Source organism: Thermobia domestica, chromosome 5 (genome assembly GCF_964235325.1).
Source record: "Thermobia domestica chromosome 5, izTheDome1.hap1.1, whole genome shotgun sequence".
In the NCBI taxonomy this organism is placed as follows: Eukaryota; Metazoa; Arthropoda; class Insecta; order Zygentoma; family Lepismatidae; genus Thermobia; species Thermobia domestica.
The window spans coordinates 159,461,497-159,483,119 of record NC_137458.1 but is presented as its reverse complement, the minus strand read 5'-3'; the positions used below and the strand labels follow the sequence as shown (position 1 = coordinate 159,483,119).

The following is a 21,623-nucleotide window of genomic DNA, read 5'->3' as shown; positions in this document are numbered from 1 at the left end:
GAACGCTCGCTATTTTGCACAAGTTAGCATAAAGACTCGGGACTCTTACCATTTTTTTTTTTAGATTTTAGTAATACTTTTAAATGACATACTACTTGATTCCCCTTACCATTTTCAAATTTTGAGTTGCACTCCTCCTTTGGGGCAAATCTTTTTCCTCGACACGGGGTACCTTTGAAATTATAAAATACATGTTTTCCGGTGTTGACACCTGTTTCATCGTTTCAGACTTTTATTAGTGTCAACGGGCTTCATGGATACCATGCTTCTTTATTCTCTTAGTTTTCAGATACAAGTCCCCATGTCGTAAGCGTCAGTGGACCACCGATGCGCAACTGGCGACATTTCGCCAAAAGTTGGTGATCCCGCAGCTACGATCCGTGATGGCCCCACTTCGGTTTTGAAAATTATACCACCAGCGGCAGAGACTCAACGAAACGCCAACGAACCACAAAATTTCTCCCCCAAAATATGTTAAATCGCCCATATGCTTGATTTGTTTATATTCAGGTGAGTGTAAAACACACTAGGGGAAAAAAGCAAGTGTCCCAAGGTGGGCGCGAACCTTCAACCTTAAGTTTACTTGCCGCATATTCTTCTGACTTTGCCACGGAAACGATGAAGAAAATCTCGCTTGTAGAAGGATAAATTATTGAGGTCTTAATTTAGCCAATCAAACAAATTCCTCTATCTCGAGTTCTGTGAGATGGTACTGTGAACCGTTTCGAGATTTATTGCTTTCTGGTGGGGTACTATCTATGTGCAAAATTTGAGAAAATCTCCGACGCGCACCCTCGGAAACTCTCCTCTTTAGTGCAATGTTGACAAGAGATGATGTGGGTCAATGAAACCTTGATCCACAAAATACTGACCCACTACACATCGTGACCCACAATGACTCAACACCCAACGTGACCCATTCACTCACCATGACCCACTCTGACCCACCACCAACTATAAACAACTCTGAACCATTGTGACTAACTCCGACCCACTAAAATACATCGTCATTAAGTTTGATCCATTATCCACGCCATCCTCTTTACTGACTTAAGAGGTTATATTTGTAATAAACCAATTTTTTCCAGTAGTTAGCTCCTCTAAAAACTCATAGCCTGCATCTCAAAAGCCAAGCAGTAAGTCCTATTGCCATTGTTACAACTGGAAATATCAAAATCCAAAAGAGCCTGAACTTCTTTCTTCATTACAACCAAATGAAAAAAAGAAGAAAAATGGAGGACTTGAAAGTAAAACGTAGACAAAGTTGCCAGTGTTCAGAAAATGCTATCTAGAAGGCACTTAGCAGAATGGGTTGGTGGGTCAATGGGTCAGTGTGAGTCGCAGTAATGGTGTTTCGCAGTGGGTCACGCCTTGCTGACCTACGATCCACTGACCCACTCATAAATCTTGACCCATTTGACCCACCGACCAATTCAATCTCTGATTTTACATTTAGTATATCATTTAAAAGACGAAACATACATCTACACAATTTTTTCTCGATTGCGAAGGCTAGCTTGATACATATACTAGTTGAGATGGTAATTTCTTCTTAAGGTGAGAAATTGATATGATTAAAGAGCCCATCTTGAAGTGGTTACAAACTACATTCCAAAGTTATTAGAAACGCTTTCGCGACCACAGAAAACTATTACTTCGACAAATATTTAAGTAAGTTTTTACATTTTATTAATCATATCTCCAAACCCCTCATCCTGTAAAGATGGGGATGAATTTGGATATAACGCCATTGAGTGCCACATTACTCATCTCAACGACCGAGAAAACAATGGATAACACTCTACAATGAGTTATTTTACACTATTTTTACATGCCACTCTTCCTAACTTCAATCCCTTGAGGTATCTGAATTCCACAATTTTTTTTTTCCTTAGATTGAAAGTAATATGTCTCCCATGTTAGGTAAAAGTTGCTCCAGACATTCCGGAGTTTCGCTGGAATATACACGTATAATACATCAAAACATTTAGAGCTGTGTGAGCAATGCTTTTGATGTTGCTCTTGTAAATTCAAAATCCCGGAGGCATAGTCGCTCATACCAAAACGTGGCATTAAATGACATTGTGTTTGTAACAGTGTCACGAACTCAAACTATGGATTTGACACTAATCTCAATCACTTGAGACATTTTATTTTTCATCCTTTATCGCCCGCCATAATAATGGGTTTTGAATCAATTGAATTGATTTTGAGTTTAACGTCCCGTCAGCAGTGAGGCTATATGAGACGTAGATCTACTAATTAACGCGAACTACATGAGCTCTCGCTGGGGGCCGAATCTGGGTCTCCCACACCGAAAGCGTGTACGCTATACGCTTAACTACAAAGAAGCTTTACGATGAGAGTTAAATTTGGACTTTAACGCTTTCGGAGTTGTAATTATTAATTTCTGCAACAACGAGAACTATGGATTCGACATTAATATCGATCGCTTTTACTTTATATATATTGGCGGAGAGAAAGGGACCACATCCATATACAAAAGCCTTGCAGATTATTGAACTGAAATCCTTTGGAAAGAAATCCTCTTCTGCCTTCTTTCTCGAGTATAAATAAGTCTCTTAGACATGACTTCGTGTTCGTAAATTTCCTGTTTACATAGTTTTGGGGATCGGGATTTTGTGTCTGTAACGAAGATTGGAGTTTGTATAATAATTTCTGTTTATACCCGAATAGTCTCTTTACCAGTAGCGGTTTCTGACGTAGGGCTACCGGGCTACAGCACGCTTCCCATGTTTGTGTATTTGTGTTAGACTAATTTTAGTTCAAAAAATTTTCATCTATTCATTTGTTTAAACTGTTCGTCAATTAACAAAATACAGAACTTTCCCATGACGATCTTCTTTTTCGAGCGTGGAGCTTGATTATCAGCGCCTTCAGCAGTGTGAATGTTGTACTAACGAACCTAGCGGGCTGCACTGAATGGAGCCCGCTTGAACTATACAAGTTTACTCAACAAACATATCTCTAGCATGGAGCAAAGATCTCAATATGCCTTGTCCACTTCCCTTTTTTTTTACACCCAGAATAGCTTCCACCGTGCTGAGTAAGGTTGAGCTCGAAGACATTCTGCGCAATCGCCAAGTATTTCTCTTTCTCGCTTTCTTCTTCTGCTTACTGGCGGCACTCGCCGCTCGGTTCTCTCTTTTCTCCTCTTTTTTTTCTTTAATCCTAAAGGTCCGGGAGCCCAGAATTGTCGGGAGTGTATATTAAATGAATTGAACATTTTTGACACAGATTCAGATCGTAGCAAAATTATAGCAAATACATTTAATGGGGCATCGGTTAATAAGGGATCAATTAATGGCGTACAATCTAAAATTAAAGAACACTTTCCTTTGGCACACTACGTCCATTGTTAACCAATAAAATTTAATAATGGAAAGAACTGCATTTCAAAATCAATCGACAAGGGTTTTTCCCTGTAGTCTTTCAGGATTTTCCACATTTTTCCTCCTGCTCCCCACAGCGTGTATCTGTTTTGGAAAAAGTGGCTGTACGACGTATTCAGAGTGGGTCAGCTACTCGATGGAATTTCAAGTCACGAACCGTCAATTCCATCTATGAAAATTAAAATGTTTCGAAAGAGTGCTTTTCAGAACTAGAGAAATCCAACACAGGGAATTCATGTTTTGGTTAGAATTCTTCCACAAAATAATGCCACATGTGAATATTTTCTATAATCGAATTCAGTGCAGGCCTACCATTAAAGTACAAACAGCACTTAAATATTTCATTGAAGTCATTGAGAAAATTCGGAATGACACAGACAATATTAGGACAAGTGATATGTTTCTTCCAACAGTTGGTGAAAACAAATGTGGGCGGATTATATCTTAAAGAGTACCCAATGCCAAAGAAGTATGTGATCGCATTTCTGCGGATGTGCGAAGTCGATTTGAGAAAACAAACCATTTGGATGCCGCCAAACTTCTGGATTCTGCAAATTTTAGTAATTTTTCCGGAACATATTCTGGACACTGCGGTTGAAAGCTACCCAATGTTAGGTAAGCAGTGACTTCGCACTGAGCTTTTGGTTCTGTCAGCTTATCTTTAAAAACAACTTACAGGACAATTTTAGCGAAATAACAACCCTTTTGCAAATAATAGTGACCATACCAATGTCCACAGCAGAGCCTGAGAGACGCTTTTCGTCTCTAAAGAGAATTAAGACATTCGTAAGGAATTTCCGTAGGTCAGGAAGGTTGCCCTTGCCATGCTCTCAATAGAAAAAAAGTTTGATCAACAACATGCTAGATTTCAACTCCAGGGTGATAGAAAAGTTTGCCAGCATTAAGAATCGAAGGATGGATATCAACTTCCGCCTTCAGTGGGTGAATACACGGATATATATACACTGCTCTTTACCTTTCAGAAAGCGTAAATCACTTGCTGTAATGAGAAAATTCAGAAGTAACTTCCGATGACAAATAGCTCAAAATAAATACACTACATAATTTATTCATTGCGATGATATTATTTTCTTAATTTGTATTTAACATTCACATATATCATAGAATACCAACGTACTGTGAACACCTGTTATATTTTAAACATAATAATCACTTTCTTCTGCAATGATTATATGTTATATATATATACAACTGACGTATTTTACTGTAATTATTTTATATAATTTTTCATGCATTGCGGAAAATAGAATTTCATAAAAAAACATTAAATCAGATGGGAATCGAACCCTCGACCTTACGATTTAAAATCCAACGGCGTACCACTGAGCTAACACAAGCGCTCTACGAATAATACATCTAGCGATATATAATGGTATTTAAGATAATAATTACATTCATATCCACTGCAAACGCTGTTTTTGTTCTACTTTGACTTTTATTTTAGTACTCAGGAGAGAATAATGTTCTATGTCTTAACTTTCACCATTCTTTTACATATGGAAAGATTCGTTTACGTATCTAAATATTCCATTAAGTATGGAGAGCAAAATGACAAACAAACATGTGCTGCCATTAATACAGTTTCGAAATATTGTATCGTTAAGTATTTCAATCAATGTTGCTTTTTTATATATAATTGGTAACAAGTCTTATTATATTTAAAAGAAGAAAAATACATCTGCAAGATTTTTCCCGATTGCAAAGGTTGGCTTCGAGGTTCGAACCTGGTTTACTTTTTCCCGAAGATACCCGAAGTTGAACTTAGAAAATTTTTGCCTCGAAACAGCAATAAAGAATGCGCTCAACCTTTTTGAGACAAGGTGTACAAGTAGCAGGAAGAAAAAAATAGCTGACAGAGAATTCTTATATGTATCATTGCTTCCTGGACTACGCGAGAAGCACAATTTAAAAGCCCTCGATCAAAAGATAGAAACAAGCAAAATGACAATGTTAATTTCAAATCCAAATGGCAAGAGCATAACTATAAAGAGGAACACGCCAGTGGCGGCTCTTGAGGAAGGGCACGAAATTTCTTTTCACGCCCTAGAAGAACCCGATTTCTTCGAAAAGGCATATCAATTCAAAACAAAAGAGGAAACAGAAGAACGTTTAAAGTACACAAAAACACTTTTCAATAAAGAACTTTTTGACGTCAATCCCGAATTGGACAGAAAACAAAAGCAAGCAGTTTATGATTTGTTATTTAAATATAGAGACGTTTTTACATATGCACCTGATGATATTGGATATTTTAGGGGATACGTTCATAAAATCAGAATTTCTAAGTCTGCCGTATTCCACGACCGCTCCCCACTTATTCCAATACATATTAGAAGTCAAGTAGATAAGCAAATTCAAGACCTTATTAAGGCAAACATAATCAGGCCAACTGACAATAATGAATTCTCTTCTCCACTTCTTGTGCTCAAAAAGCCTAATACAAAGGAATTTCGAATAGTTCTCAACCAGCAGAAATGTAACACTTACACCAAGTATTTGCCGGTACCATTTCAAGCAATAGAGGACGTTTTAAACTCTATAAAGGGGAAAACTTTCATCAATACTGCCGATCTTTCCAATTCATATTTCCAAATCTTGTTGCATCCTAAGAGCCGTAAATATATGACTTTCGAGCTCAATCATAATAGAAAATCATACGAATTTTTGAGATGCACAATGGGGGCCAAAACAAGTTCCCGAAGTCTTAGTGTCGCCACGAGAATGATTTTGGAGGGATTACCAGATAGAATTACAAATTTTGCTGATGATCTTGTTATTAGTTCGTATAATTTTCCACAGCACTTGCAGGATCTAGAATTATTATTCCAGAAGCTTAGAAAACACGACTTCCGAGCATCACCCAAGAAGACCCACATTGGCTATCAGGAACTTAATGTATTAGGACACCTTGTTAGTGGGGAATCCATTAAAATATCTCCAAAAATTGCTAAGAAGATACGAAATTTTAAGAGACCGACAACAAAGCGGATTCTCAAAAGCTTTATCGGCCTATGTTCATATCTAAGGGACCACATTAAAGACTTTACGTTAAAAATTGAGCTTTTCCAACAGTTAGTAACATCCAAATCTAAATTTAAATGGACAGAGAATCACGATGTTCTCTTTGAACAATTAAAAGAAGACATACTAAACGCTCCATCACTTGCTCACTTTGACGATTCGCTCGAAATTCGCGTCTATAGCGATTGCAGTCAAACTCAAGCAGGAGGACTACTTGCCTGCTATGACCCAAAAACTGACACTGAGAAAGTGGTTGCTTATTGTTCCCGGAGGCTAACGAAGAGTGAAGAGAAAGCTAGCATTTGGCAAAAAGAGTTGTATGCTCTTATATACACATTGCGCAAATTTCGCTACTTTCTTCTAAATAGAAACTTTAACCTGTACGTAGACGCGAAGTGTATCGCAACGATGAATACACAGCCGGACAAGGTCGGGAAGTACACAAGATATAAGTTATTTCTAGCCGATTATGATTTTCATATACAATATTTGCCTGGATCCAAACACCCAGCAGATATAATCAGTAGGCCAGAACAGGCCCAAGATATTAAGTAAGAAGGTGAGAAAGAAGAAAATGACGAAGAAAAGGGGGAGGACTTTATGCTTTTAAATCAAATAGCCTTCAAGTTAATACTATAGAAACAGGAAATAATAAGCCTTTACCGAATATCGCAAGAGAACAGCGCAAGGATGAACATTACAAAGACATCATTTCCGTTTTAGAGGGAAGGGAGCCGGAAAAGATCTCCACAGTCAGATCAGCAAGATTTTTTTGTCTTAAAAACGGCATCTTATATCGAAAACAAAACCACCCCGAATATGGATTACATCTTTTATGCATACCGAAGTCCCTAGCTAATTTGTGGTTCACAACCTTCCACCGCCAGGCGACCAATCCGCATTTTTGATTTTCAAAATCATACAAGACCGCTATCAAGAAATTTTATATGCCATATCTGAAAAACTATCTGGCTCATAAGATACGCACGTGTACTGAATGTCAACACCTGAAGAAACTAGCACAAAAGAAACAAGCCGAATTCTTACATCACCCGGTGGGAGAGATAGCAACATGGATATATGACGAGTTAGGGCCCCTACCAAGCAGAGAAGGAAGAAATAAGTACATACTAGTAGCTACTGAACTAGCCACACGATATGTCATTGCAAAGACAGTAGACGCCATAAACGCGGAAAATATAAATTTCTGGAACATGATATTATTCTCAAATTTGGAGCTTTTACAACATTATATTGGGACCGACACCCAGTACATGGAGCAACTCGTTTACAGATTTTGACGCAGAAGTACGATTTCGTCTATAAGTACTCACCCGCATATAATCATGCTTCCATAGGATTAGTAGAGAAAACTAATAAAATCATACAGAATTGTCTAAAGTTTTTCGTGCAAGAACACCATACGGATTGGGAAAGATGGCTACCGCACGTTATCTTTGGTATCAATACGTACGTATAAGGAGGGATCAAATATTCTGCAAGTTTCTTATTGTTTGGTTATGAACCCAGGACCCCGCCAGAATGTACGCTAAAATCAAGATCAACATTTTTTCTCATTCTTTTTTAGTTTCAAAAGTCATTAATCCTTGCAAGGTCGAAATACAATGCTTTCTTGTTTTTAACATCGACTCTTCAATATGAACATACATGAATGCTTATTACGTCATTTTTCTCCTTATACAGGATGTTCATAACACCAAGCTCTTGATAACAAGTTTATACAGAGTGACCAAAAATTCACATTCTTTATTTTTTCTTTTTTTAAGAAAAGAAGCTATTAAATTCCAAAACTGATTCTTCTCTTTTCATTCGTTCTAATAATAATTAAAATGTGCCTCAATCTTCATAAGTCCCGTTACAAAGCAAAATTTAACCAATTGGCTAAAAATATCTTCACCATCAGGAAAACTCAATTCACTGGCGCCTACTACTACTAATATTACGAAAGAGACTTCACTGATATAGACTATTCATACCGGATGTGACCGATCCTTAATAAACTGATATATTTATTCATCACAGTGATGACACTTCTACCCACTTTGAGGGAAATGATAAACTCTTTTTGACCCTGCTTAGTTGGAAAGGAACTACAGTGTTATTACCATTATGTGTATATTTCACAACAAGTTTTTCAGAAGTGATATTGGTGTATTATAGTGTTTATAGTGTTTTTTGTGTCCAAACAGTATCAAGTGTATCAGTGTTGGTGCAGTTACCTTTTACTAATTACAATTATGTATTTTCTCAAAATAATCTTTCAGATTATTTTTTCCAGTGTGGGGGTGCAAGGATCCCCACATCACAACAGACGCACGTGTCAACTCAACACGTGCTATTATTTATAAACAACAGACAGCAAGCCAACGCGGAAGGACACCGAGGAACGCCGAAAGCAGACGGACCTCACGGAAGGACCCGAGGAGGACAAATAAAAGGAGGAACACCGAGGGACCCAGCATCAGTCGTCCAACTGATCAAATCACCTACACCGCCCTGAGGTCGCGCTGGACTAGGGATCCTCTCAACAACAAAGCCTTGCGAAGCTGCCTTGAGCTGAGGGGACTATCCTTCCAAACTCACCGAACCGGGAGGTGCCTTGGAGACTGCTTTGAGAGAAGGGGCACCGTGCAAAACACCTATACTCCTCTACTTGGACATTAACGAGGAAACAGCATTATTCTCTTTGTAATCAAAGACGTTTTGTATTTATCAAATGTTATAATAAAATTGGTGAAGGGATAAATCTCGGACCATTATTGACTCTACCAAAATCATTACAATATTATTAACAGTTACAGTGCTTCTCGTAGTGGTCTCAACAGGAGAAAGATCCTGATTCATCAATTTTTTTTACTGTTTTTATTCTTCCTTTCTTCATTATTGTAATGTCATTTTATTCTTTTTATTTTCTTTCATTTTTTCTTCCGTTGCGCAAATTCAATTAAAGTTATGGATGGATAGCCTGGAGTACCCAGGATTGCATCCAACCTAGGTCAAATTCTGAGGAAAGGAAGAAAGCAAATTAGGTTTACACCTTGCATGTTCATTGTTCAGCACATATCCTTCAATTCTGTCTTCAGGATGCATCCTCTCACTGTTTCCCAATATAAGAAGCATTAAATTTGTGCACGGAGGTCCACAATTTAATCAGGCTTTCTCCTAAACGCTTGTGTGTACTTCACGATATGCAAATTCTATGAACCTAGATGGACCTTCCATAAAATTCTTGCATCCAACTACGTGAACTGTAAGAAATGTCTTAGAATCAACAATAAACAATTTTGAAGTGTCAGATAATCAGGGACGTACGCAGGAATTTATTTTGGGAGGGGTCCAAACACAATTTCAGGCTAAATTATATTAAAAATTGTAAAATTGCTCCTAAAATTAGACTAAATTTACAAAAAAGTCCAATTTGGGGGATCCGGACCCCCAGGACCCACCCCCTGCGTACGTCCCTGCAGATAATAGTCTAAGGGAAATTTCTCAGAAAGAAATGAGCCAGGAATAAGAAATACTGTTCTTCTGGCAATGATGAAGTTTTCCATTTTCTTTGAACTCTACTTGTCCCTTGAAATATTTTCATTTAAATAACATTGTACCAGATAATTACAGAAAAGTAATATTAGCACTGAAGTGATGAATAGAACAGTAGAAGTAACGAAGTTTGCCCTTCAGTCGAAACGTAACGACTTCTGTGAAGTTGATGATAAAGTTTTGAAGAACGCAGAAAATTTAACTTTGAACTGTACATTCCTATGACAGGAGAATCTCTAAAAAAAACTTCACACAACACATATGACACTGGCCATGTGTTCTATTCACTGGCACCCACCATCTGGTACACAGTTCGACGCGAAATTATCACGCCTGAAGCGGTTACAATCTCCTCTGTGAGTTGTTTTGCAGGCATAGTTCCCTTTCGACGCGCCGCTACGGTTTGACATCGACGTGGATGACTTTAACTGAGCTTACGGCTGACATCTCCTTTGTCGATAAACTGTTTTCACTACCTGAACATAACACATTCTGGCACATTGATAGCTCATGCTACTGTCGTCCCAGTGCCACCTCGTCCTAAGCGCCAGATGATGCAACCCTTTAAACGCATCCAAATGACCTCTTTGTACCACATTCCTGCTGTATATTGCCATATTCAATTCGGCTGCAAGCACTTTTTCCTTTTTAGGGTCAGACTGACACTTGACACAGCTAATGCAATGAGTCTCACAGGCAGCAGGCGCCGCTCGTCCCATTTCCCGTTCTCGTGACACTTTTCTCTGCTCTTACATGAAACTTCTGGCATTATGCTTATTTTTGGACACCAGTATATTATATATATATGTAGGATGTTAATAAACTATACCGACAAATTGTAAGAGGTGATTCCTCACATCGAAATAAGAGAAAAAGTCCATATGGACCTATGGCGAGCCTCCATAGTTTCAGACCTAGGGCTGTCCAAAATGGCGAAAAAGCCAAATTTCAATAGGCCCTATTTTGAATTCGGTAGACTGTGGATGGTGGTCCTTGTCAGCGTAAAGGAAGTCACGCATACGCAGTCCAAAAATGCACATTTCATTAATGTTCAATGAGTGTATAGAGTGAAATTCCTGAACATGCCATCAACCGAATTTTGAGATATTCTCTGACTTTATGATTGGTCCAAAGTAGGCAAACGATAAGCCTTGAGAGCAGTGAACACGGAATCCTTTGACGCGATGACGGAAGTGTTAAGGATCGTCAGCAGTACGGTCTTTTGTACTCGGAAAAACGCATGCTGCAATGTTTTCTTTCACGCTTGTAAGTGAAGAAAATGTGAAATATAACGTGACTAAATACATATCACACGTTATTCCGAACACAAAAAATCGTGGTGCTGCCGCTTCCTAACACTCCCGCCTTCCCTCCGAAGCATTGGATGTCCATTGTTGTCAAGGCTTACCTCTTGCCTACTTTGGACCCTTCTTAAAATCAGGGTATATCCGAAAACTCTATTGACAGCATATCTGAGAATTACTCCTTGTTGGGAATACCCTTTACATTTATTGACAATTGATGAAATACTCACTTTTGGATTGTGCATGCGCGGCTTCCTTTATACTAATAAGAACCACTATCCACAGTTTCTGGAATTCGAAATAGGGCCTGTTGGAATTTAGCTTTTTCGCGATTTTGGACATCCCTAGCTCTGAAACTATACACTTTTAGTCATAGGTCCAAATGAACGTTTTCTCTTATTTTGATGTGAGGTATCAGCTCTTAGAAGTAAAAGTGCCAAAAAAATAAAAAAAGAAAAAAGAAAGAAAGAAAGAAAGTATATCAACTCCACTGACAAAAATTTTATTATGAAATATCTTCACCTCAATTATGTAATACGGGAAATAAAGTAACTTAACTTTCTTTTTGTTTCTTTGTAGCTATGTCTGTCGTCCTGGTACACATAAAATCCCCGCGCCACATACCATCGCACACCGCTGGAGGAGCTAAAGTTTTGGATTTAACGCAAAATGGCGCAACCGATTGATAGAGTAGAGTATCGTGCGGTAATTCGTTTTCTGCATTTGAAGGGAAAGAACACTGCAACAACCCATGCCGATGGCAACAATGCCCCGCTATATGACTCATTGGTTAGATGGCGCAGACGCTTCCAGTGCGATCAGACAAATCTGAATAACGAAGTGGAGACCATCTCTGTGAAGAACCGAGAATCGTAAGAGAAATGGAGGTCCTGGTGCTCGAAGACCGGCGTATCACAATCGAGGCGATAGTGAAAAAGGGAAAATCAGCCATGATTTTTTTTTCAACATCTTGTACAACGTTTTGCATATGAAAAAGGTCACCGCTCCCTGGGTTTCGCTATTGCACACACCCATTCAAAAACCCCGATGAACCGAAGCAGCAGCGGAAATGTTATAGCTGTAACTGGCCAATTCAAAGGACTTTTTTAAACGCCTAATCCCCACCGACGAATGCTGGGTGTACCACTATGACCCCGAGACAAAGGAACAAAGCAAACAGTGGAAATATGTGGATTCACCACCGCCCAAAAACGCGAAGACTCAACTATTGTCGAGCAAGGTGATGCTGAGTGTTTTCTGGACTGCCATAAGGCGGTGCTGCCAGATTATGCTTGTAAGGGGCAAATCATCACAGGAATATACTACCGAAATCTCTTGACGAGGTTACAGGAGGCTATCAAGACGAATCTGTTCAAGGGAGTCTTTAAATACACGAGAACACACCAGCTCATTCTGCACAGAACACATGCTGCTTTTTTAGGCTATCAAATTTTTTCCTCATCCACGTGTTCTCCAGACATGGCAGCGAATGACTTTCTAGATGGAACGTTTCCTGAACAACCAAAATGAAGACTTCTACAACCAAGGTCTTCGCCAAGTCATTAATCGTTGGAAAAAATGTATCGCACTGAAGGATGAATATGTAGAGAAGGACCACCATCAAGTTTCATGGTTGCAGCTTGATTTTTTCGAGGTGATAATTATTACTTTATGACTACCCGTTGTAGCAGCAGAATTGTCAAAAACATCGAAGCATGTATTTTTTATTCTATAATTAAGAGTGCGAGAGGGTACTGGGAACTTTAGCTTTGCCTCCTTTCCATTGACCAATTTTAATAAATTCTACTTTGAAAGTTACTATGTTTCTATGTTTGTGACTCTGTGACTCTTTTCAAAATGTTTCTGTATGTTTGTGACTCAAAATCAAAGCACTGGGACTAATGGACCTATTTGTATGCAGGTGAGGGGTGAGGATGGTGGGTCTGCAAGTGGAGTTAAGTGATGTTGAAACTAAAGAACTCATCAAGTTCCCTTTCCTCTAGAGCAAGTCTGCAAAGACCGTCCACGCTCCACATCCCGTATTTTGTCACTATTAAAACTTTAGGACAGGACATTTTGGCACTGAAGATAACCTCCACCCTGGGAGACTCTTCATAGTGATTGTGCCCGAAACAAATGAAAAAAGAGCAGGAAATGGTTCTCTCAAATCAACGCATTTCTGCTTTAAAAAATAGCAGAGGATCTAGGCATCTGTCGGGAATATTATTGGAGATCACCTTGGCATGAGAAAATTTTCCACCAAGTGTTTGCCCAAATGTCTGCACACAGAACGGAAGTGTGCAAGGATATTTGCTTCCAGATAGGTTTCCAGGATGAAAAATAATTATGAAATACAAAATATTAAAATGCGCATAATAAAATTGTGAATGCTGCGTTTATTTATAATATTATTGCTAATATACACTCAAATATCACAATTTTACAAGACTTTCAAGAAGTTTGTAATAAGTGTATTTTACATCGAAGTCCATATCATACCAGAAGTTCACTGCAATACATCCATGTGATTGTTGGACGTGATGAAACCACAGAGAAGGCAAGAACAGAGCGTCTCCAGCCTTTACTCTACAACGAGTGGGATTAGAATTTCTGTACGCTGGATACTGCTCATAATCTGGTTTTAGTGGATCTATGCATATCCATGGTACTTTGTCAGATGTTGAATCAGGAATAATTTCAAACTTCCCATTGGATGTTTCTTGATAGGTAGCAACTGGAAATTCCCTGTATGGAATCCATGGAAGATCAGTTGGTGGGTGAAGAATAAAATCTTTGTAGCCACTCACCACGCAATAAATATTTTCGTAAGGATCCTTGTGCACTGAAAACAATAAAATTTAATGCATTACAATTTATCACATTGAACTTAAATTTAACTGTTAAAAGTTCAGTTTACCAAAGAGAGAAGTTTCGCTTCCTGCTTTTCAAACAATTCTTTTTCCTTCTACTTGCTCTACTGTTTCTTTTTATTTTCGTCAAAGATCTTATTTTATAAAATAATAAAATAACCAGCAAGAATCTCGTTTACACGCTCGAAGTCATGTGAAATGATTTTGAAACTCTTATGACACGTGCTGAAGTATTTTTCAGAACTATTTTGTAATAGGTCTAAAATGAAAGATGATAAGCAAGTCACCCCAATATTACATCAACAAGAAGTCACATATTAACCTTATGACGACAACCTGGGGTCCGTGCGAACCCCAGGCTTCATTACGATCATATATTTTCTCTATTTGTTACACATTCTTAGGGTTGCCAGACGTCCCGGTTTTCCGGGACAGTCCGTTTTCAATGAAATAATTAACTGTCCCGAAAAAAGCTTTCGGGACGCCTGTTTGTCCCGGTTTTCATTCTTCACGCTGAAAAAATCAACCTGCAGGAACTAGTATATCTCACTAAAAACGGAAGGTTTTCGCAAGATTTATGTAACTAAATAATTTTACTAATTCCACGCGAAAGTGAGCCGGAACCCAAATTTTCGAAAACTGTCAAAACCAATGCATTTTTACATATATATGGAGTAAATAGAACGAAATTTACTTTTTCACAAAGAGAAACTTATTCATACTTTGAATTCAATTTTAAATCTAAGTTGTGAATTTGTAACATGTCAGCTGCGAGGAAATTTTTTATTCTTGTTATCGGCAACATTTCACAGAAATTTGTGCATGTTTGGCTGAAGTAACTTCGAGCTATTCAAGATACTTCGTTTTGTTACAAGCTGCAGTTGAAAAAGTGTTTACAGGATAAAAATTGTTTATAATATCATTAAAGATATAAACGTCAACTTGAGTGTCCTGTCAAGAAAACTACCAAAAATTATTGTACTGAATTACTAAATTTGAGAATGTGGTTCGTACTTAGTAGAAGTAACAATTTGCATGTGTACTCCACATTTACCAAATTTTGAACTAATGCTAATAATATATTTCGATTTATTTCAATTTGAAAACTTGTCCTGTCCGTGACAGTGGGCATGTCATTGGTGGGAAAGTTTGTGTACATTGGTTATTCATGATAGAAATTGATTCCATGTGTACTAAGATAAAGTTTTCTAAGCATGAACATTATTTACTTAAATAGAGGATTATCTATTACTGTCAGTATGATGTTTTAACTTAAAATAAGTGCCATATAAATATTATCATTAGCGTCACCTTTCTGTTCGTTTCAAGGGAGCAGTAGATAGGATTGGAGTACGTACAAAACGGCCAGTATGAAACTTTGTGAAACAAAAGAAAGTAATTGTAGAATATGCTGCTGATTTCGTAGCAGCTTTAAGCTCTTCGTTTCAAAATATATCTGTTTGACTACTATCATCAGCAGAAATTAAAAAAAAAAAAAAAAAAAAAGACGCTTTGAATAAAAGAAGGGAAAATGCTCTTGTCAATTGAATGTCCCCAATCAAAACAGTTTTTCCTGCAATTTGACAGCGAAAATTTGGTAGTTCGTCTAACTTTTAAATCAGAGCTTCATCCCGTGTAAAATCTTTAAACTCCTAACAGACTTTTATTCAGATTCTGAAAATGATGATTCCGAAAGCCATGAAGCGACGACTTAGGTTTGCATAATAACAAGGCTTGTGTTAGGCCAGCTGTTGAAGATATAACACAGGGAACATTTTTGTTGATGGAATTTTTCTCTAGTGGACAGAAAAAGAAAGCATAGACATGCAACCAAGGATCTTATAAAATATTAGATATATTTTATAAGATCCTTGCATGCAACTATCTCACATAGCCCAGTAGAAGAGGACGAAGAAGTCAAGGAAATTCGTATGAAGACCGTAAGCAATTGCGGTAAAATTTTCAAGACTGTTGAAGATGTGTCTTACATGCATTTTAATCAAATAATACCTGTGATACCAGCAGTGCCGTGGCGTTGAGGGGAAGGGGCGAGCGGGGCGACGGCCCCGGGCGTCAAAGTATGGGGGCGCAAAATTCAGGAGGAAAAAATAAAAGATATATAAAAAAATGGAAGGAAAAAGTATTAAATAGTGCTCAAAATCAAGGAAAAGCAGGATTTATTTTTGAAAATTTTCTTACGCATGGCGCCAACCATGGTGACGCTTTGCGGCTGGTCTGTCGACCTCGCTCTTATTTACGGGGACGCCGAAGCGACGCGTCGTATACTCACGCCCCGGGCGCTGATTTTCCACGGCACGGGCACTGGATACCAGCACCTATTTTATATACTGTTAGACAGTGTTTTGTACGAAGTTCCCTACAAGGTGCGTGTAAATGGGCAAAGAAAACTATTTCTTGAAGTGTAGGTGGTAAGAAATAAGTGTACTATATGTTTTTATATTATGTGATAAAAGCGAGTCCCAAGTAAAGTAAATAGAAATATTTGTGTACAATGATATAACAGAACAGCAGAAATTGACTTATTTTCGATTTTATTTGAGTTTTCAAATCATTCTTATTGAGATTTTGTGTGTTGATTCACACGGTGTCCTGCCCGTGACAACCATGTGTCCTGCCCTTGACATAGTAAAGTTGAAATTTTTATTAATATAAATATTTGGCAAATTTCTCTTAAGTGAAGTTTGGTAAAAAATTTCATCATTTATACATTTCTGTTTAAATAAAAACATTTTGAGCTAAGAATTCACAGAATTTTGTAACATTCACTTGGTGTGTCGAAAGTCACTTCTCTTTTTTGTCCCCGTCCGTGACAGACGATTAGGAATTGATATTTTCTACTCTAAACAGAAAAAAAAAAAAAATACTGAAAACATCAGCTACATATACTCCTAAGTCTGTACTGGTCATGTATCATACAATTAGCAGGATTTATGTTGTATTTTTTAGAAATATACAACTTCAAAGATTCAAAAATGTAGTATAAATGTCCTACCCGTGACGATGGAATGACTCTAAACAGACAACAAGGAGTTTGAAAATCACACCCATTCTTTCGTGCTATAGGATTTTTTCGCTTTCAGAGGGAAAAAAAGACTTTAAAAAATATTCAAGAAGAGCATACAGATGGTGATCAGAAGAATGGAAACACCTGAACGAAATTACAACTTACCAGATTAATATGGTGTCGGGCCACCTTTCGCCTTCAGAACAGCCTTGATGCGACGTGGGATGGAGGCATAGAGGTCGTGAATAGTAGCAAGTGGAATTTTACGCCATTCCTCGTGCAGGGCATTGGCCAGTTCTGTGAGAGAGGATGAAGGTGGAAATCGTCGCCGGAGTCGTGTTTCCAAGACGGACCACAGATGTTCAATTATGTTGAGATCTGGGGATTGGGCGGGCCAGGGGAGGTGTTAAACTTCATCCCGATGTTCCTCAAACCACGCTGCAACAACGCCAGCTGTGTGAATGGGTGCATTATCATCCTGGAAGATGGCGTCATTGTCCGGGAACAACATCCGGACAATAGGATGCAAGTGGTCTCCTAAAATTGCGACATAATCGTTGGCAGTGATTCGTCCGCTAAATGTGACCACAGGACCCCCTCAAAAAAAAAAAAAAAACATGATATGGCGGCCCACAGCATCACCGAGCCACCGCCATGTTTCACAGTTGGGCGGAGATACTGCAGATCATAAGATTCTTTGGGCGTTCTCCACACATAAATACGGCCCGTGGTTGGGAATAGGGTGAAGGATGACTCATCCGACCATATCACACGTTTCCAGTCCTCAACGGTCCAAGTTGCATGGTCGCGGCACCATTTGCGGCGTGCGAAAGCGTTATGGTCCCTGATGAGCGGTTTGGCCCGTGCAACACGACCTCGTAAGTTCATGTCATGTAATTCGCGGCGGACTGTGATTGTTGAAAACAGGGTGGGGGAGGTGTTGATTGAGTTCCTCCGTCACTTGCTCTGCAGTGGCACGACAGTTCTGCGTGACAATGCGCCTTAATATCCGGCGTGACCTGTCACTCATGATTTTCTTCCACCCACTGGTCCGCTTCCCCGATGTGGTTTTCCCGTGTGTTGTGTAGGCCGTCATCACCTTTGACACTGTCCCACGCGACACACCTAACACAGTAGCCATTGCCGTCACACTCACTCCACATAACCGCGCACCAACAATTTGTCCTCTTTGAAAATCTGAGAGGTCTCCCATTTTACACTACCTTCGTCTGACGTAGTATGGAGACCGACATAACACACCAGCGCCAGCGCTCCGGCGCTGCGGGCGCCACGACACCACTGCCAACACATACATCTGACGTGTTGCCAACTACTGGTGTTTCCATTTTTCTGATCACCATCTGTATCTTATAGCAATAATTTCTTGAATATCACTTTCAATAGAAATGAACGTCTTTTACTCGGTGACAGGCTTTAACTACTAGTTATTTTATACTTCAATTCTTTTTGTGCTAAATGCTAAATTTATAGTATTATGGTAGTCTGATTCAGGTGATGTCCAGTGCCGGATTTAGGTTTGATGGGGCCCTAAGCTATTGAAAGTAATGAGGCCCTTTATATATATACAGGGTGGTTCAGTAATGTTGGACAGCCCTGAATAAATCGGAAACCAGAAGAGATATTAGCAAGAGTGTGGTGGATCCAGATACTTGTGGAAGGGGGACGTCTTTTGAGGTACCACAGAATGTTACCAGGTCAACAGTGTTGCCAGCTCAGTACAAAGTTGTATTTTTTTTAAAATGGAACATATAGAAGTTTATGCCATCAAAAGAATTAATACAGAATGTGAATACCAACAAGCGAAACCGTACCTGCCAGTGTTGCCAAATAAGGAAGTTATAAAGCTTCAAAGATCAAGAAATTAAAGTGTCCGTACAGTAAAACTAGCAAAAAGGCAAGAAAAATAATACTACGAAATGAAAAGGAGTAACCGAAAGAGTAAACCAAAGAACGCACAGCATCCAGTGAGTAACAGGGTTGCCACAGCAAAGGGGGAAAAAATTGAAAATTTTGCAGTTGCCATAGGAGGAAAAGTGCCCATATGACATAATGCTGGAAACACCATAGAAAGTCTATGTAAGATTCAGGAATCCTAATAGCGTTTGTTCGAAAGTGATATCTCTAACAGTTCCCGAGACACACCAAAGGTGTGCGAGGTTTGCAACACTGCATAATAATTCCCTCGCCCTCCAAACTACAGGAACGAGTAATGAAAATGACACGCCCAACAAATTGTAAGAACTACATGGATCTAATCGTCAAATAGAAGGCAATTATACCTTTATGTTTACAAGAACATATGATGAAGTGTGGGATTTTTCCCAGTAACTCTTATGGGACACGGAAACATTGTCACGCAACGTCCCACAGTGGGGCGAAAACGCAAAAAGCTGGGCAAAAGTAAAAAAAACGAAAGTTAGTAATATAGGAATTTTTTTTATGTAATTGGCTAGAGTGATGTTAGAAGGGCCCAAATCCATAAATAGCATAGGGTTTTTACTTTATTCCGACTACCTGAGCCACTCTTAGGTAGACCCTTCAGCAGGTCAAATGCGTAGAGAACAATTGAAGAACTGTGACGCGTCCGATGAAACGGTTCTAACTTTCGAACGCGTTCATCGTTTTTAAATCTGTAAAGTTTTCCTATATCGTACTGGTAAGTAGAATAAGTGTATGAAGTGAAAAACTAATAATAATGATGTAATAATTTATAATTTGAATCGCAAGTCAGGCAAAATTTTCACATTGTTTATATATTTTATTAATTTAAAGCGTTGAAAACATTAGGTGCACCCTGGTGCATCACGTTTATATTTTGTAGGATGGTAGTCTGAATATTAATTAATGCTGTCGACAAAAACGTAGCTGCCAAAACGTGCCAATTACGAAGCGTGTTGATGTTAATTATTGTTCATTTAATGTTAGAGTGACAAGCCGTTGCAATTATTATAACGGAATAAAACACCAATAATTTGTGTCATTTAAGTAATAATACATTTCTAATAAATAAGAACGTAAGTAACAAGTAATTGTTCATCAAAATATGTGAAAAAAGTGAATGTTGTTAAAGATACATTGTGAAAATTACGAAGTATGTAGACATTCTTTTTATTCCGCCATTTTGGATCCGCCGTTTTTTTTTTAAACTTTAGTTGCAGAATCGTAATCAGCAACCTCAATAACCCCTTTATCGCCACTTTTGAGAATATTTCTACGCCTTTTTCGACTCTTGCAATTTTTATTCCGTCATTTTGTTTTTTTCAACTTCAGTTGTAGAATCGTAATCAGCAACCGCAATAACCCCTTAATACTAAATTTCATTCAATTTGAATATAGTTATTATATTTTGGCCAGCTTTTTGCGTTTTCGCCCCACTATGCGTCCGTGGCAATATACACATTATGGTACACAAACCAGATCAGGTGTTCTTGTGATGTAGTGGTTAACGATTCGGGCTACGACGTAGATCGTTGGTTCGATCCCATTCAGGGCTACTGTTCTTTCAACAAGCATTATAATTACGTTAGATACAGGCGATTTACTATGAAACGTTTTACTAACGTTCCTTGGCTTTGCGTTAGGATGTAGTCGGTTGTACACATAAGAATTCCAAATCTAGAAAGAATAATAATTACATGGTTGTAGCAGTGAACCATGGTTTTGAATAATAATAATAATAATAATAATAATAATAATAATAATACGTTTTACTGAACGCTGGAATAGGCCAGTTATAACAATCATCAATAATGTTGTTTCAACAAGCTCGTATCATGCTTGTTGATGGTCAAGTGACTGCCAACCTTGCCAAGCTGTCATAATTTATGAATACAGTGTATTGACCATACTAATAGTAACAATAAATGTGTGAATCAGTGTTAGATAAAGGCAAGAGAAATGACGTAAAACCTACCTTGTAACATATTAGAGGAAAACTTAATGTTTTAAGATGAGTACGCAAGATGGCGCTTGCTGTTAGATTTTGCTACTCCTGTGCTCAGTGTTATGAAATTTTTACTTACAAGCATAAATTATTTTACAAGTTGTCTCATTACGGAATATGAATATTATATTACCGTTTTTCGTGGTTTTACATTTTTTCCACGTAAATATTATACACACGTGAAATACAAAGACAGTTTATTTTGACGATCATTTTAAACGTTAAATATGTAGCCTAATATGTGTTATCTCTTTTTTCTTCTTTTCTTTCCTTTCTTTATTTTTGCTGAAACAATTTGCTTAGGTAAAATATTATATCTTCTTGAAAATAATCTATTTATGTTTTTGGGCTTTCATATAATCACGAATAGTTGCCTGAATCCGTTAGTGGAAAATTCTAATTAATTTCATTTATTAGGGAAGGTTGTGGGGTGTTACTCTGACT

At 38.2% G+C, this 21,623-nt stretch overlaps 1 protein-coding gene across 1 annotated transcript in view; it reads right to left on the bottom strand.

The window, feature by feature from the left end:
* Positions 1-13,696: 13,696 nt before the first annotated feature.
* The window catches only part of LOC145686205 (bifunctional peptidase and (3S)-lysyl hydroxylase Jmjd7-like), a 43,077-nt gene continuing 35,150 nt past the window's right edge, over positions 13,697-21,623 (bottom strand). Inside the window, exon 2 of the mRNA XM_081759252.1 lies at positions 13,697-14,162. Coding sequence (XP_081615378.1) covers positions 13,753-14,162 — 410 coding nt within the window. The 3' untranslated portion in view covers positions 13,697-13,752. The remainder of the gene's footprint in view (positions 14,163-21,623) is intronic.